This window comes from Dreissena polymorpha, chromosome 4 (genome assembly GCF_020536995.1).
Source record: "Dreissena polymorpha isolate Duluth1 chromosome 4, UMN_Dpol_1.0, whole genome shotgun sequence".
Classification (NCBI taxonomy): Eukaryota; Metazoa; Mollusca; class Bivalvia; order Myida; family Dreissenidae; genus Dreissena; species Dreissena polymorpha.
The window spans coordinates 26,132,375-26,150,340 of NC_068358.1; the positions used below are offsets into that span (position 1 = coordinate 26,132,375).

General features: G+C 35.9%; 1 protein-coding gene across 1 annotated transcript; it reads left to right on the plus strand.

Annotated features, from left to right (window-relative positions):
* The first annotated feature begins 2,957 nt into the window (after positions 1 to 2,957).
* On the plus strand, positions 2,958 to 4,829 carry LOC127878297 (uncharacterized). Its single transcript, XM_052424816.1, has 4 exons — positions 2,958 to 3,203; positions 3,717 to 3,967; positions 4,167 to 4,303; positions 4,692 to 4,829. The coding sequence occupies exons 1-4, from the start codon at positions 3,157 to 3,159 to the stop codon at positions 4,827 to 4,829; spliced, it is 573 nt and encodes a 190-aa protein (XP_052280776.1). The 5' UTR covers positions 2,958 to 3,156.
* Positions 4,830 to 17,966: the final 13,137 nt, after the last annotated feature.

The window sequence follows — 17,966 nt, forward strand, 5'->3', positions numbered from 1 at the left end:
AAAAAAAAACGTTGGGAAAACTTTCATATACACCATTGTGACAACCAAACTGCAACGTTTGATGAAACGTCCGGGTAATGTTTTGTATGCAACGTTGTGGCAACGTTCGGTATTGGTTGCCGACGTTGCGACCTAAATATTAGATCTACGTTGCAGCCATAGGTGGTTAGCGTGTGGCTACGATATTAATTAGTGAAAACATCATTTTGAATGATATATAATCATATTATAACGAAAAATTCAATTGTATGAAAAAATATTCACTATCACATATATATATATATATATATATATATATATATATATATATATATATATATATATAATAAAAGTAAAAACACGTGTCTGGGATTTTAAATATATATTGATTTAGCCAACGCGTTTCGCATAGCTCATCAGGGCATAATACAATATATTACAACGTCAAAATGTCATGGAGATAACGTCATATCAATTATGACGTCATAACGTCAATAAATATTAAATAAAATTTAATTTGGGTTTAAATACATGTATAAAATGTTGTTCTTTTGCTAACCTAGCTGAAATATTGTTCGAAAATAGCTTATAAAATGGAAATATTTTAAATTTTGGTTCATTATGTGAACATTCATCTAAATGTTTACTTAAAGGCATCTGTCTTGTTGAGGGGTCTCGCATTTGTTGTTCATGGACATATACAGTGCTCCAGCTAGGCCTTAATCGAAGGGCGCTGCGCCCTGCCCTCCCGAACCTCCGCCCTGCCCCCCCGAACCTCCGCCCTGCCCCCCCCCCTCAAAAAAAAAAAAAAAAAAAAAAAATTTTTTTTTTTTTTTTTTTTTACATATGATAATTCATAAATCTCTTATTACATTGTAATTAGTTTTATCCTCATTGTAGACATTATATTTGAATGGTTTGATAATAATGGGAATAATACAATTATTTATAACATATAAATTAACATGCAATAGAAAGCATTCCAGAAACACCCGCGCGCTCGAACGTGCCCTTTTCACAAAATACTGCGCGTCGAAAGTGCCCTTTTCACAAAATACTGCGCGTCGAAAGTGCCCTTTTCACAAAAAAGCCACCCTGCCCTTTTCAAATTCTAGCTGGAGCACTGCATATATATATTTGATAGTGATTTTTTTTCAGAAAAGATAATTTTTCGTTATAATATGATTATTTATCATTCAAAATGATGTTTTCACTAATTAATATCATAGCAACACGCTAACCACATGTGGTTGCAGCAATGTTCGCAAAACGTTGATGCCCACTGGGAAGGTATCAAGGTCAGTTCGCGGTACCGGTAATTAAGTTACGGAATCGTTATATCAACGCTATCGTTTAAAAAGGGATCTTTCCACGGTTTGGTAAATTGACAAAATTGAAAAAAGTTGTTTCAGATTCGCAAATTTTCTGTTTAGTTATGATATTTGTGAGGAAACAGTATACTGAACATTTGCCATGGTTTAATAAAGCTATTATATGCATCTTTTGACGATTTAAAAACCTAAAAATTATAAAGCGTTGCAACGCGAAACGATTGAATAATTTGGAGAGTTCTGTTGTTATCGTTTAAATTTGTGAAACTACGAAGATTGCTTATATAACGTATAAAATACGCAACATGTGTATGCTAGACAGGATAGCTCAGTTGGCTTATGCGTGTTTACTTCAGGATTCCGGGGGTCACTGGTTCGAGCCCTGCTGCGGGCTGCTTTTTTTCCTTTTTGAAATTTTATTTTTGTTTTTTTACTGGAGCTTTTAAAATTTAATGTTTACATTTATCAATATAAAGCATTTAATGACAAACTTCCAAACATGCAAAAAATCTGTGAAAATGCCTCTTTAATTAAACTAAAAAAAAAGATATTAAATGAAGATATTCGGCGATATTATTATGGAATGTCAATCATATAGATTCTTCATGTGTTTTCAACAATTGCTTGATAAGTGCTTGTTTTGATTTATTTTATAAGAAATTTTCAACCATATAGACCAATTTATGATTCACGATGATTCACGATACTTCTTCGATAATGGAATCAACTAACAATTAATGTCCGACAAACCACAAAAACAAGACTGTTCGAAAACGCGCGTATAAATATTACGAATATGTACGACTGATTCGTGTGTTGCCGGCTTACCTATATGCTTTCATTTATTTTCATTCTTCTTGTGTTGTTCTATTCTGTAAATACAGATATCTGATCAATAATATTTAATGAAGCGAAATAAACCACGATATCTGGCACAACACACCGTAATAGATCTGCGTGTAATGCAGCTAAGAACTGCGCAGAAAAGGGGCCTTTTTGATCTCATAGATACACCGTTTTATCGTTCATCAACACCGACCACAATCAACGCCGTATATCTTTTTAAAGATATTTCTTGTTTAAAATAATATCTGCAATTTACAGCTTTCTGACTTTTACTGTAAGTTATTAAAGTTTGATCTTTTGATGAGGTGCAAAACCGGAGCAACCTGTCTGTCGAAACCAAACCGTCCGTTATTGCTATCACTTACGACGCGCACGTGAGCTGGGAGCTGTAATCGCTTGGTCACAGGAGGGTATATATATATATATATATATATATATATATATATATATATATATATATATATATATATATATATATATATATATATATATATATACTAATACACAGTGCCAGTTACGCGGTCTCGGTAGTTTTCAGACTAAACTTAAGGGGTCAGTTTAAAAAAACGGGAAATGTCTCAATAAGGTCTTAAATCGAAAACCACAATCACGTCTGAAATTAAATTTTTGTATACCTCGCAATTAATGTTGCTATATATTTCATTGTATGAGGCGTTAAATAAACGACGCATATATGCATATATATATATATATATATATTGTTAACGTCACGTGAATATTATTTTTCAGCGTGTGTCGCTAAGGAAGCCGATGTGGTATTCGTGGTGGATACATCGGGTAGTATAGGCATCGACAACTTCGATAAGGTGAAGGGGCTTCATTAAACACATCGTCAGGACATATGATGTAGATCCTCGGTACACGCAAGTGGCTATGGTTGAATTCAGCACTAACGCCAGAAAATAATATAAATGAACATTCCAACTTTACGGATCTCATAGCCCCAATAGACAACATCCACTACTCTGGGGGCGGCACTATGACGTCAGACGCTCTGGAGTTGATGCGAGGTCCGGGATATGAAGGGTAATATTTTAAACCAGTTTCTGGTTGCACTTAATATCTAGATTGTTTCAAGTGTCTCGTAAAATTGTTTCAATCATCACCGGTTCTTTTACAGCCAGATACGGTTCTTTTACAGCCAGATTATGATTCTGGGTCAAACGCATTCCTTCATGTGCGCTCAGTTCAAATGAAAATTCTGTTGACCGTTCTATATTTCTGTCAAACGCTTAATTTTGTTTGCGTTACTTGAATCATTATTATTTATTATGCGAATACTACAGTGTCAAACTTCGACGTTTTTTTGCAAATAGTATCATAATAACACGGATAAAATCTTCAGGTGATTTGGTACAATTAGAGGTTGCACCTCTCTTAATATATATACACATTCTAATGGATTTTGTTTTATTAAAAAACACGCTGTTGATCATTGGTAAAAAAAACCCCACATTTTACATGCATGTTTATGATAAAAATGAGCTTTTACAAGTCCATGACATAAAATTCGACTCTATAGCATACCAATTCTTTCAGAGAGCGGCCCGGTGCACCAGACATAAGCATCGTGATCACCGACGGGCTTTCAAAATACCCGTCAATAACGAAGATCCAGGCGGACCGGGCCAAGGTGGACAGCATCACGATGTTCTCCATTGGTATCGGGAACCAGACGGATCCGACGGAACTAACGGGACTCGCCAGCGGACCGCAGTTCCAGTTCCAAGTCGAAGAGTTTTGGGCTCTCTCGAAAATCGACAATGTCCTCGCGAATTTGGCTTGCGGAGGTACGACCATGTTTTGTCATTATCAAATGTCCCTGCTTTTGTCGTGTGTTGTATATGTAAAGCGCAATTTCTCTTGGAAGGTCAAATATTTCAATAATTATTTATTTTTAATTTGAGGTTATAAGATAGCTCTGATTATTCATATACGACAATAATTACGCCACAGTTATTTTGCCGACGAACCCATACATTCGTTTAGCTACCACAATGACGCCGACGCCCGCCGGCTGTGTGGACCAGGTCGACTGCTCTGGATACTACAAGGATTCTTGCTCCGACTTTGGGCCATACGCCCGCGGGCACTGTGCCAAGACATGTGGCTTCTGTGGAACTGAGGTGAGAGCGTCTTGCTTGCGTCATTGATTGACATTGACAGAAACATTTTATAGAGCCTTGACATGACATGATATATATGTTATCTTGATAGCATAAAGCGCACGAGTTAAGTCAATTTGACCAGACTGATAATACGATCAACATTTGAAGCTCATACGTTATTTTCACTCTCTGACTGTAAACTGAGCGAAATGCTTAAAAAAGTTAAAAAAACAACAGGAATTAATCATTGAAACCCGTGTTCAATAGGCATCAAGAAAATGTTTGTGTTGGCCCCGAAACAAATCGCATAATGAATAAACATATTACAGACCATTCGTGTGCTCTGTTGTGTTTGCCATAGGTAGTTGTACCATACCTTATTCATGATATTTTACTTTATGTATAGGTTGAAAGTCCCTGCAAGGACGCGATTACGAACTGTGGATCTTACGGAACCTACATGTGCTTCGATATCAGCCAGTATCAATGGGTGGACAAGAACTGCCGAAAAGTCTGCGGTTTTTGTGGTAAGCCATTCTTGTAAATGATTAAAACTAGTCAAGCTAAGCCGGAGATTAAATAAAACATAGGCAAAACAAGCAGATGTACTTAACAAAACTAATTGGTTGTACGATCTGTGGGTAAAGACACATTTTGGTACAAGTTAAGTCCTGTCTATGACTGTGTTCGTTTGTAAAGATAAACCACTAGCATGTTTTCCATTGCAGGCAACAAGACAGAGATTCTGATCGAGTCATCCACGGTTACAACTCCCGTTATTACCACTCGTGAGTCATTTCACTTACCAATGCAATACAACTTGAAAAGCGTCTCATCGTCATATTTGACTTCATTTCATGATATAGCTCATTTAAGAGTATTTCTTACTGATTATAACAAAATTTTAACAACCTCAGAAGCGACACGTACATGAATGTTTTACTCATACTGCCGAAAACATGCAGTATATGTCCCACTTTTTTTAGCTCACATATAATTTGAAACTTCTTACCTTCAGAGACACAGTGTGCTGATTTATTAACTTGTCGGGAGTATAACGCCGACCTGTGTACAAACTCGGAGTACCGAGGCTTTGCTGAGAAGAACTGCCGGAGATACTGTGGCTACTGCCTGGCGGATATTCACACCGTGACGCCCCACACGACCGGAGACAGAAGCTGATGATCGAACGTTCATTTCGTTTTTTAAACCACTGTCGATTTCTATTTTAAACTTAACAATTAAGATATATCAATCTAACAATGCGCATGCCGATTCGAAGCCTGTGGCATTTTATTTCGTTCATAATTGAATTGTTAGCATCACAATATGTGTTTTATGTATTTTATAAACAAAATAGTTCACGTTAAACATACACCCTAATGTATTTTTTGTATTAAAAGTATTTGTATAGTGTATGACCTTATTGATTTTGAAACCTTTATTCTTTTTTAATGATAGTTTCGTTAACAGTATAATACCAATTTTTACTCCGTGGATTACTTAGATGTCATATCATGTTAACAGGTGTCCGGCTTGGGTACTACACAAGGAGTGTAGGCTTGAGCGTGAACACACCAATTGATGCCCGGTACCTATATGCACGGATGGATTCAAACTTTTAGTGAAGCGCGCTTGAATGTAGCATTCAACAGCGGGCTTCTATTAATTTGGCTCGCCTTTGAAAAGAGTCAAATATTTCTCTCATTATAGTTAAAACGCACATTTAGTTATAGCTGTATATACCAATTACGCTTATAATGTTAATATGCTTTTGAATACGACTTTGATATATAAAACAGTCTAAATGGGTAATTAAAATGTTTACTATTGAATACAATATGCTTAGATATAAAACTCTATACTTGTGACAAGTTGTGTTTTAACGTGTTTAATTGTTATATTTTCATAAATTTATAAAGAAACAACGGTCACGTACTATATATGTTTTGCTTTTCATTGTAACGCCAAAGAAATTAACATGTGTGTCAGTAAAAGTATTCTTAGAAATTTGAATAATTTTTACATTATATAGAGTTTATTTGATAATACAGTTGACAATAAGTCCATGAGTATACATGAAATGTCAAAACAATATACATAAAACAAAGTTACAGGTCATTCAAATTATAAGCATCACACATAAAGATCGGTACATTGTCCAAAGAGCAATTAAAAAAAAAATATTGGGTATTTTAGAAAAGACAATATACAGTGAGAATCGGTGCATAAATATATACCAACAACCAACACTAATCATAATATGTATTATACGTATTTCTTATTTCCCATGCTGTATAAATATACATAGCTAATTTTTTAACAATATTACCATTTTGAGAGGTCAATAAATCTATAAACTTTAACGTATTTGGTCTTATGTAATAATACGGTTCTAAATAAGCTTTTCTGACATCAGTTTATAATGTACACTCCATAACAAAGTGGTACTCATCTTCTAAAATATTGCATAAAAGACATTTTCTTTCTTCATAAGGAATAGCTATTGGTTTTTACCATCTACCCGTTTCAACTTTAAGCAGAGACTCTTAATCTAGAGAGGGCCATTCTGTATTTTGGAATGTTTACATCATTTAAATAGGATTGAAATTTAAAATCGGATATTTATATGTATGCTTTTGCTCTAGTTGATTCATTCAATTCGTTTTTCCAATTTTGTATAAACATATCCGTGACTCTTACTCTAAAGATTTTCGAAAACATGTCTACATCCCCTACCCCTTGATTCAGCCACACATCGTTAAAACCACAATTACCTAAAAGACTTTTTACAATGTAGATATATTTGGTTGCTGTTTGTTGTAATATCTTCATGTCATATTCACGTTAACTGGTTGTGCTTTGTTTTGCCATGTCTTTGTATATTCTGTGATAAAGAGGCATTTGAATAAAAAACAAAATGTTGTTGTTTAGTTAAAACGCATTTATCATAAACAAAACGTTCGTTAAGTCAAAATAACTATTCCAACTGTATCATAATCATTAAATCTACTGAATATACTTCTTGCGACTTAAGGGTTTGATCTATTCGTAATCAAAAACAGTTTAGAGACTTCCGTTCATAGTTGTAGTTAGAAATAATGTTGTAAGACTAACCAGTCCTTTTTCCGAGGCTCTCTTTGCAATCAACCTTGCGCTGATTCGGTTCCGATATTACAATCTTTCAGAGCTTTACATATCACACATATAATATGCAAGGCCTCAATAGAGCAGCATGTCTTTCTTTATTTCGACCTTAAAACAAAAATTACCATCTAATATAATATGACCCTTGCGACCAAAAAACGATGCGTAGTCTACAACAAAATATTCTGATACAAGTTTATTTTCTTTGTGAGATTGGCATATGTTGGTTTTATCATCTATGATATAAACAAGAATGCGCGTGTCCATCATGCTAGTGTTACGTTGTTTAGCTTTTTCGGTCCATGTCCTGTAACATCACTAAAGTGGTCACATCTTAAATGCCACGTTTTACGTCGGATGACTTAGGTTAACCGTTGTCTCATGCATGCTTTTTGTTTGTTACACGATCTGGAAGCTTAACGACCGTATTTGAAATCAGAATGAAAGAAAATCCGTTTCTGCTATTAAAAAATGATACAAAATACAGAGGATGTGACCGCACATGGTCGGATTTAATGATGGTTTCTATACCTAAAATTGTAGTTTATTTAGAAAAAAGAATTGAAACAACACATTTTCAATATTAAATGTAGGTTATGCGCTTTTATCATCAAATCGCACTGATACATAGCCAAATGATTCATGGATAATCATCTTGGTAAAATATATATGTTGTATAAACACAGCGACGAAAAGCCTTTGACAGGTTCTTTACTCGAACCCCCTATGGTTCATGCTTTTTAGCTGTAGAAAATTTACTCCGTTGTATTCGCACATAGAAAATAAACTTACCTGTGTAACTTACGTGAAATTATATTGATCCCATAATTTTTGCATGTTTTTGTCTTCGTTTCAAAAATAAGCGAAACTAAATATCGAATAACGTAATAATAAACAAAATGACGTCATTATATTTCGCATGTGTGCTGTATCAACAGGGTTAAAAACACCAACTATCATCAAATGGGGTGTTATCTCGCTAATGCTTGTATGATGATGGGATAAAAGTTGAAATGGCGATAACGAGTCCTCAAAAACGTTCATTTCTTTTAGATGTCTATTTAGCTCATCTGAGTGCAAGTGCGAGCTTGTGTGATTAACCGTTCTAAGCCTTCTCTCATCCAAATGTCCGTCGAAAACCTTGCCAAGTATATCCATTCTCATTTCCTTGTCGGATTATCAGGACTCTTTAAATGAATGATGACCCGCTCTCAAAACTGCTATTGCTCCGGTTTGCAGCAAACCGTTGTTGCGACACTAAATATACATTTGTTCCAATTTTTAGATGCAACCATGAATGTGATCGAATATTTAGGCGTACGCAAATTGAAACTTCAGCTGCACTAGCAGAAAAAACACATTTAAGCACGTGGTCTTTTATTTCTCGCAAGGAACCTATTGCCAAACAGTGCGCCACAACACAAAAGCAAGAGACACAACACACACAAATACCAACTGATTAAAACTGGGGACACCGCCTTAGAACTGTTTATATAGACTGAAATTACAAGCTGACTTTTAAAAACACAATATCCTATGTACGGAATGATACAATAGGTGCATTGCAAAGCTTGTTCAAATCATGATATTAAATTGGTTTCAACACGGTTTCTAAAGTATTATACGCAAGCGGGTTGTAATCAAACTTCTTTTCTGCAACGGCATTGCACAGAGATTTCGATTCTGAGAGTAAATTTAATTAATAAAGTAAACCGTATTGCTTTGAAATAAGTCTTTAACTTGGACATGAAGTTTATATAATGTTTGTTTGCACCTGAAAAAAATCATAGTTGCTTATATTTGCGAATCATTTTGTTTCGAATTTATTTCCATAAGGAATTGTATACGAAAAACATAGTTTACACAATAAATAGTTTATCTTTGCTGTGTTTAAATTTAATTAACTACTTTCAATCCCTATTCTTTTGCGCTTTATTTGTTTCATAATGTCGTCGTCGCGTTTTGTAAGTCTTTATCATCTATTGACACGTATATTACTTCATTGCAATCTGTATGCATTAAGGGCATGTTAGTCTTAAACAATTGTATGTTCTTTTTGGCTCTGTTTATTAGGAAAAATATTGTTTCTTTGTCTATGTCTCCGTTTATTTTCAAATATATCCTTAATTGCTCTCCATAGTTATGCTAGTTAAGTACAGACTCACGTTGGGAAGTCGAACAAGTGCCATAAGCCTCCTGATTTCCAATAAGCTATCAGGCGTCATGTCATGTTCGACTGTCTATCGTCAAACTGATAAAATCACAGTCGGAGATCCGTTATAATCTACCAATGCCGAAGTAACTAACTGTAAATGCCATTCGAATAGATGTCCTTTTCGCCGAGTCCCCTTCTCTCTGGTTCCCATTTTCTCAGGTTCCCATTCCATTTGGTTCCCCTTCTCATTGAATCCCATTCTCATTGCATCCCCTTCGCATCCTCTTCTCTCTGGTTTTCTTTCTCTAGTGATTCCATTCTATATCGTTCTCATTGACACTGGTTCTTTTCTTCCATTTGATCTGATTCGCTTCTCTATGGCTGTGAAATAATACTTCTTTCAGATATGATGTATCGAAATATAATAGAAGGGCCTCAATAAATAATTAACACATTTCGGTAAAATGATGCTACATGTTTTTGCCAGTGCTTATTTTTTTAATTTCCCTGTATAGTTTAGATAATGGTCTTTGATTTGATGCATTGAATGACGGTGACTTCATAAGTAGGTGGAGCCGAACCGTAAGATTGAATAATTGCGTGCTTATTTTGTTAAAATTTAATTCATGCTTCTTCACGCGCAATATGGCATGAAACACATGTACCATACTTCTTAAATTCAATATACGTATATTCATACAAGTATAACAATGTACCGAATGTTTGGTAGAATAACACCGTTGTATTGGTTTTGTTTTCAATAATAGTTGGTCTCTGTCCGAAAGTTCGAAATATCTACGCAATTGTAATAGCTTGTTTTGTTTTTTTCCATATATTATATTCAGAATATTTGGCCATGAAATAAAGAACTCTAAAAAGAGGGTCAGAATATAACTTCTTTAACTACCAACATGAATTCATTAATTTTAACTCAACTAACCATAGCTGACGTTCCAAACTGAAAATCTTCAGTATAAATATAAGTAAGTTATAAAGATTCCTAACCCTTACGGTTCTGAATTGATTGCAACTTTATTAATTGTCAGTGATGAATTTTTATGTGATAAACAGAAATAATACTGAAACTGATTATGAATACATGCACAATACACATGAACATTGATTGAACTATAGTATGTGTATTTGATGACCTACCAACGGACTGAAACAAGGAGCGTTTATTATCGATATGTTACCATTGGTTACCATAGTTATTATAAGAACAATATAACATTTCACTTGTTTAATGAATTGCATGTGTGTATTCATGGATGCGTGTTAGTCCTCTAATTATTAAATGTTTATAATGTAAAAACGCACGTTCAAACAAACAAATACAAAACATTATCACGATGAAGGTATAGGGACAAAAAAAACGATAACACGAAAAGCCACATTATACTAACAGCACACAGATTTTCTCGTTGTAGATATTGTAAATTATAATTCAACACCGGTGAACGAATTGTATTATTTTACAATTAATGTTACATAATGTGTACTTTAATGAAAAGATTTATATGTTTGTTCGCATAAGTTGACAATCTCGAGAAAGGTTTGAGCAGGTTAGAGTTCTTTGGAATTAAAGTTAACAAAGACACATGTGTTTTCTTTGAAAAACGGATTACATACTGTTGTCATGAGATTGACGCTGAAAGACTCTGGAAATGTCAATATAAGGTTGAGGCAGTGTTATTCACACCGGCTCCGCGAGACATCAAATCATTGAGAGCATATTTAGGGGTGCTTTATTACTATCACAGATTTTTGCCAAATCTTGCGACAACCATTAAACCGCTGATATCGCTCCTTGAGAAAAATCGAAATTCATATAGTCGAGCGAATGTGAAACCGCGTTCGAAAATTCAAAGAAACTTCTGACTTCATAACCAGTTCTTACTCATTACAGGCCAGAACTTCCGGTACGCCTCGCGTCCGACGCGTCTCCGTATGGTATATCCGGAATACTGTCTCATGTAATGCAAGATGGTTCTGAAAGGCTTATTGCATTTGCGTCAATATCGCTAACGAAAGAGGAACGTAAATACGCGCCGGAAGCTTTAGCGATTTACTGGCAGTTCAAAAATTCTACCCGTATCTTTATGGAAAAAAGTTTACGTTAGTTATGGACTGTCAAGCACTAACATCAATATTTAGCCCCAGTTATTGTATTCCCGCGACCACAGCCGCGCGCGTACAAAGGTACTCACTGTTTCTTTCAGGGTTCGATTACGACATTCAGTACAAGACCACTAAACATCATACAAATGTCGATTGGTTGTCGAGATTACCCGCGCCATCGAAAGGTCAAACAAATCTCCAAACAGAAGACGTATTTTACACGTCGCAATTAGAGCAGCTTCCCGTCACTAGTGCTAAAGTTAGCCGGAAAACAAAACGAGAGCGCGTGCTCTTGCGCGTGTTCGATAACGTACAAAATGTCTGGAACGAAATGACTGAGTGTCCGTTGATGAAACCCCATTACTCGCGACGTAACGAATTAACAATTGATCGCGGATGCTTAATATGAGACATCAGAGTCAGTATTCGTGTCAAACTGCGAGTGCGCGTGTTATCTTTAATACATGTCAGCCACCCAGGTATCGTCCGAATGAAATCATTAGCGAGAAGTTATGTCTGGTGGCCAGGCATCGACAGCGATTTAGAGCATTTATCAAGGCGGTGTAATGGCTATCAAATGCTACAGAAATCGACAGCAAGGGTACAATTACACCCATGTGAATGGCCAACACAGAGCTTTGAGCGCATACACGTTGATTACGCAGGTCCATTTTTGGGTCACATGTTTCTTGTTTGAGTAGATGGCCACTCAAAATGGCCGGAGATCGTTGTAATGAAATCCACAACTACCGAAATACAATACAAACTCTTCGAACAATTTTTGCCAGGTACGGAATACCTAAGCAACTTGTTACCGACAATGGAAATAAGTTCATTTCAGACGGTTTCGCGAAATTCGTGAAAAGTAATGATATTCTACACATTCGCACGGCAGTAGCCCACCCTGCTACGAACGGTCTAGTGGAAAGATTTAATCAAACATTCAAGTCATCATTGCGTGCTATGCGAACAGAACCCGATGATTTTATTTTGAAACTAAATGCATTTTTGCTTCAATACCGGAATACGCCCCACACTGCATCAGGCGAAACACCGTCCAAATTATTTCTAAGGCACACGTAGCGCACAAAACTGGATATGATGAAACGGTTGTTAACAATTTGCAGATGAAACAATCTTTGGCTGATGGTCGCAACTATCGCGATTTTGAATTAGATCAAGCTGTTCACGCGCGAGACTACTGTCCAACAGCAAGACATAAATGGATCAGAGGGTGCATTATATCGCGCGACGGATCGCTTTTGTACAAAGTTGATGTTGGAAACGGCGTGATATGGAAACGACATGTCGATAAATTAAGACCTACAGAGGTCAGCCGTCAGACACTTCTCGCGAGTGTTCCCCCGGTTAATAGACCGTTACATAATTTTGTAATTACCCAATTATCTCCCCTGAATACTCTCCGCGTCCGCCATTACACTACTGCCAAACAACCGGTAACATATATAAGAGAGCACCGATTATTCAACGGGTGAATTTCTTTCTTTTTGTAAAACTTGTTTGTTTGTCATGCAAATTGTATGAAATAAAGTTTTTCTGCTAGAGGAGATGTTAAGTTAGTGTTATAACAGAAAAATGTTTGAAAAACGTGCATTTTTTAGGTATTTGTCTAGGAAAATAAACACGTTAACACATTAAAAAAAACCATTTAATTAAACTTAATGCAATATTTATCATTTGATTATATGCATCAATCTTAAAATCGCGTAATCCTTTGCATTCCAGTGTTGAATTGCCCGTTTGTTCTGCATAATCCGATTATCTCGTTTTGATCAGATATTATGGGTTTTAACCTTATTTGAACTATCGTGACTACAAGTCACAAATAGACTGACCACAAGTGTGACTACAAGACACAACTTGAAGGTTAAAATTACAGTGTGATTATAAGACACAACTAGAAGGCCTAAGCATGACTAAAAGGCAGCTGGTTGATGTAATTCAATCATTGAGCAAAGAAGCCCTAATGATTCTTGGTTACCAGTCACTTGTACAATAAATATCCATTTCGAGCAAAGAGCCCGCACAATTCTTTAATTGCTTGCTCCTATGAGTCCTAGTGAACAATAAGCCCGTACAACTGAGTCTCGATTATTTTTTTAAATCACAGGTATTCCAATTAAAATAGGTTGTAAAAGTCTCTGAAGAGAAATGTTTTCAAATTTCTTTTGAAAATGTTTATTGATGCGGAAGTCCGGATGCTTGATGGAAGGTCATTCCACAGTTTCGGACCAACAACTCCGAAACTCCTGTCCATGAAAGTTTTTCTCTTTGTGCGTGTCACATCATAACATCCGTCATACGAGACGGTAGATCGTAGGTTACGTGCTGGTACTTTTTCTTTTAAAAGTTCTGTAAGGTATTTTGGCGCGTTACCAACAGAACAATTATACACGAAGTTCAGTAATTTGAATGTTATCCTAGCCTTTACTGGAAGCCAGTGTAGTTCATACAAGGCATCTTTTGAACTGACATATTTCTGTCGGCCGAGTACCAATTTGGCACACATGTTTTGGATACGTTGCATTTTGTTTATTTCGCATTGAGCTGTTCCATACAAGATGAGATTACAATAATCTAGATGGGATATTACCAAAGACAAAACGAGTATTTCTGTTGCTTCTTTTGTTAAGTATTTCCTTATGTTTTTGATTTTAAGGTAGTTGTACATGGCTGTACGGCACTTAATTTTGATGTGTTCTTTAAAATTTAGTGTTTCGTCTAAATATGCACCCAAATACCGTATGCATTTTTCTGCTTTAACAGTGTCACCAGCAATATCTATTTCTTTAGATTGACATTTATTTAATTGGGGTCTACTACCGAACATGATGAATTCCGTTTTTGATGCGTTCATTTTCAGTTTATTCTCGTTCATCCAGTTGTTAATAACGAGTGCACAACTTTCAAGTTCTTGAATGGCAGTTCTTTCAACAGAAGAAGATGTAGGTTTGAATCGCTTGTTTGCGGTGTGGTCGTCTGCAAAACCGTAGACTGTGATGGAGGTAGGAACGACATCAAACAGTGTTCCAGCGTACGTCAGGTAGAGCCATGGACCAAGACAACTACCCTGGGGGACACTACACTCCAAAGAACGTGCCGCCGATAAAGCTGAATTAACACTTATGCGACAGCTTCTTGGACGAAGATACGAGTCTATCCAGTTTAGTGCCGTGCCACATGCACCGTATTGTTTTTGCAACACGTCTAGTAGAATATCATGATCGACTGTATCGAAGGCAGCACTCAAATCTATGGCGATAAGTGCTGTAACCTCTTGTTCTTCCATACCTTCGAGTATATCATTGACTAGTCTAAGTAAAGCAGATTCACAAGAATAGAATTGTCTGTAGGCTGACTGATTTTTTGGAAGGAGATTGTTTTCATTTACGTGTATATTGAGTCTAAACAGAGCAGCCTTTTCAATCACTTTCGATAGAAATGATAAGTTGCTCACTGGTCTTAAGAAGTGGTCTTACTATTGCCTGTATAAATTTTGAAGGAAAAACTCCTTGACTCAGAGAGAGATTAACCAATTTTGTCACGAACGGTAGTAACTCGTTTAAAAATGATTTGAGTACTCTTGTTGGCAATGCATCTAGTTCGCATGATTTTGTTTGAAGATGATTGATGCTCTTTTTCACTTCATCTTGGGTTAGCTCCTCGAACATACCGAAACATGGCACTTCCTTGTGATCGGGTGTGAATTTTTCGAAACTTGCAAGGCATCTCGAATTTTGTTAATTTTATCCAGGAAGTGATCGGCAAAATTTTCAGCTATCGCGGTGTCGCTTTCACCTTCCGGCATAGGGTTATCAGTATTTTTTCCTGTTAATTCTGATACAAACTTGTAGAGTTTTTTAGAATCTCCGTGAAAATCAATTACTTTTTGACTAAGCGATCGTTGCTTCTCTGCATTCAACTCGAAAGTGTATTTATTTCTGGCATTTTTGAAAAGTTCATATGGTCTGGTTGTTTGTATTTTCTCCACATGCGTTCCAGTTTGCGTGTTTTGCGTTTTAGTTCAAGAATGTTTTCATTAAACCATGGTTTTGGTGCACGACATATTTTGTTTTTCTCAATGTATGGAGCGTGTTTATCAAGAATTCTACCGATTTCATCTTCAAATTGCTCTACAAAAGTGTCTACTTTGTCTGCTGTAATTGACATTTCATTGAGGTTGTTAGTAAATGCTGAGTGGTCTATGTTTTTAAAATTTCGAAATTTTATTGTTTGACTCTTGATTTTTTCTTTTTGTACTTTGGTAACGACTTTAACTACACAATGGTCCGAAAAGAAAGGGCCTGGTTTACACGAATTGATTTCAATACCATTTGTAGCCTCAGAGATTACTAGGTCGAGTGTATTTCCCTCTGTGTGTGTGTTGAAATTAACATGTTGTTCCAAACCCATTGCTACAAGAGAATTCTTAAATTCAGTCACAACACTGTTAGTTTTGTTAACATGCAAGTTGAAATCTCCAAGAATCATAGGATTTGAATAGTTGGGAACAATGTCCTCCACGAATTCGAAAAATTCTGTTAAAAAATGATGTTCAGTCCCTAATGATTGTGGTCTGTAAACGCCAATTACATTAATTGTAATGTTTTTGAGAATCAGTTGCCATATACCATGTTCAAATGCCCGGGTATTACTACTTGACACTTTTCGTACAGTAACCCCAGTCCGACAAGTTAAAGCCACTCCGCCGCCTGTTCTATTTGAACGATTTACAGTACTCATTGTATAACCATTTTGATTTAAGTCTGAGGTATCTATTTGGTGTTGCTTTTCATCTGAGAACCAGGTTTCTGTGAATACGGCAAAGTTGATTTTTTCTTCTCTCAGATATTGACCAATCAAAACATCTTTGTTTCTGACAACAGAATGACAGTTCAATGTAAGGCAAGATATTTTTTCGTTTAGACCATTTAGTGTATTGCATTTCTTGGGGTATGAGAGGTTGTTTACGTTTGCATCTGAAATGTTTTGTGTGCTGTGTCTTTTAAAAGATGTTGCAGTTGTAATTTGTGATGGTAAACTATGTAGATTACTTAAATTTACTCCACTATTTGTGTCCCATACATGTAACTCTTGATCTCTACCGCCTCGGGTACCTCTATATTTTAAAAAATTGTATTGCTTTAAAATGGTTAACGTTCCTTTGTTTGGTATTGTATGATTTCTCGACACTGCAGATAAATCCAATAATTGGTCCCTATTATATCTAATCAGACACATTGTGATTGCAAGTATGTTAATCCGTTTAGAAAGTGATCACCACAGGTAAAATATTAATCTGTTGAGAAAGTGTTCACCACAGGAAAAATATTAATCCGTTGATAAAATATTCCCAAAATATTAACACAGATCAAATAGTTTCTACTAGTATTCTACTTTTAGCATATCTTTTTTTAAAGATAAATTAAGTATTGCATCCGTCAAACATTAATGAATATCACTGACAAAAATCACATTTTTCCTGTCACTGGTATTCTCAAAATAATCCGAATTATGAGAGCACAAATTTTGGCAGCCTACACTTTGGCGCCCACACTAACAACATATTCCCAATAGTTGTGGTGAATTCAAAGATACACAACTTTAAAACACTTATTAACTATGACAATGCCTTAGTAAGCCATTCCGAGTAAATCAGAACGGAACGTATGGTCGTATAAGCGTGAATTGTTCATTGTCGGTCGGGAAAAGACTGAAGGGTTTTTAGTTAGTTATTTAATGACACTACGAGTTTGCATCGAAACATACGTAATTAGCGTTGAAATTTAATAATAAGTGCACATTTAGTTACATATAACTTTACTTTGGTTTCAGCGGACCACGTGACTGCATTCTACGTACCAGAAGTACTACGTAACTCTGACGTTTGCGACTTGTGTGGTCAGGAATGCGATTTCTGCGCCAAACAACGAATCAACATTGTACGTGTAACCCATTTAACTAGTTTTGACAATCAGCTTGATAACGCGTTGTTTTAACGCCCGGTTACATATGTTATCATACCGTTACGCTGGCATCGACCTGATATATAGGTGAATGTTATTACGTTGTATAAGAGGTCAGTAGGAGTTTATATCAGTCTATGTTTGGATGTTCGTCATATTACTCGGAATCAAGTAGTAAGCCATCATTGGCGTCGCTCTGGAGAGCGGCGACTAGTATGTAATGCATTTCTTTTTCGCTTATGGGAGGAGAAGTTATTTTACGGATCAATGC

Coding starts and splice junctions, on each gene's coding strand:
- LOC127878297 (XM_052424816.1), top strand. CDS start 3,157: ATGACGTCAGACGCTCTGGAGTTGATGCGAGGTCCGGGATATGAAGG. Junction 3,204..3,716: donor CGAGGTCCGGGATATGAAGG/GTAATATTTTAA, acceptor CAATTCTTTCAG/AGAGCGGCCCGGTGCACCAG. Junction 4,304..4,691: donor GTGGCTTCTGTGGAACTGAG/GTGAGAGCGTCT, acceptor CTTTATGTATAG/GTTGAAAGTCCCTGCAAGGA.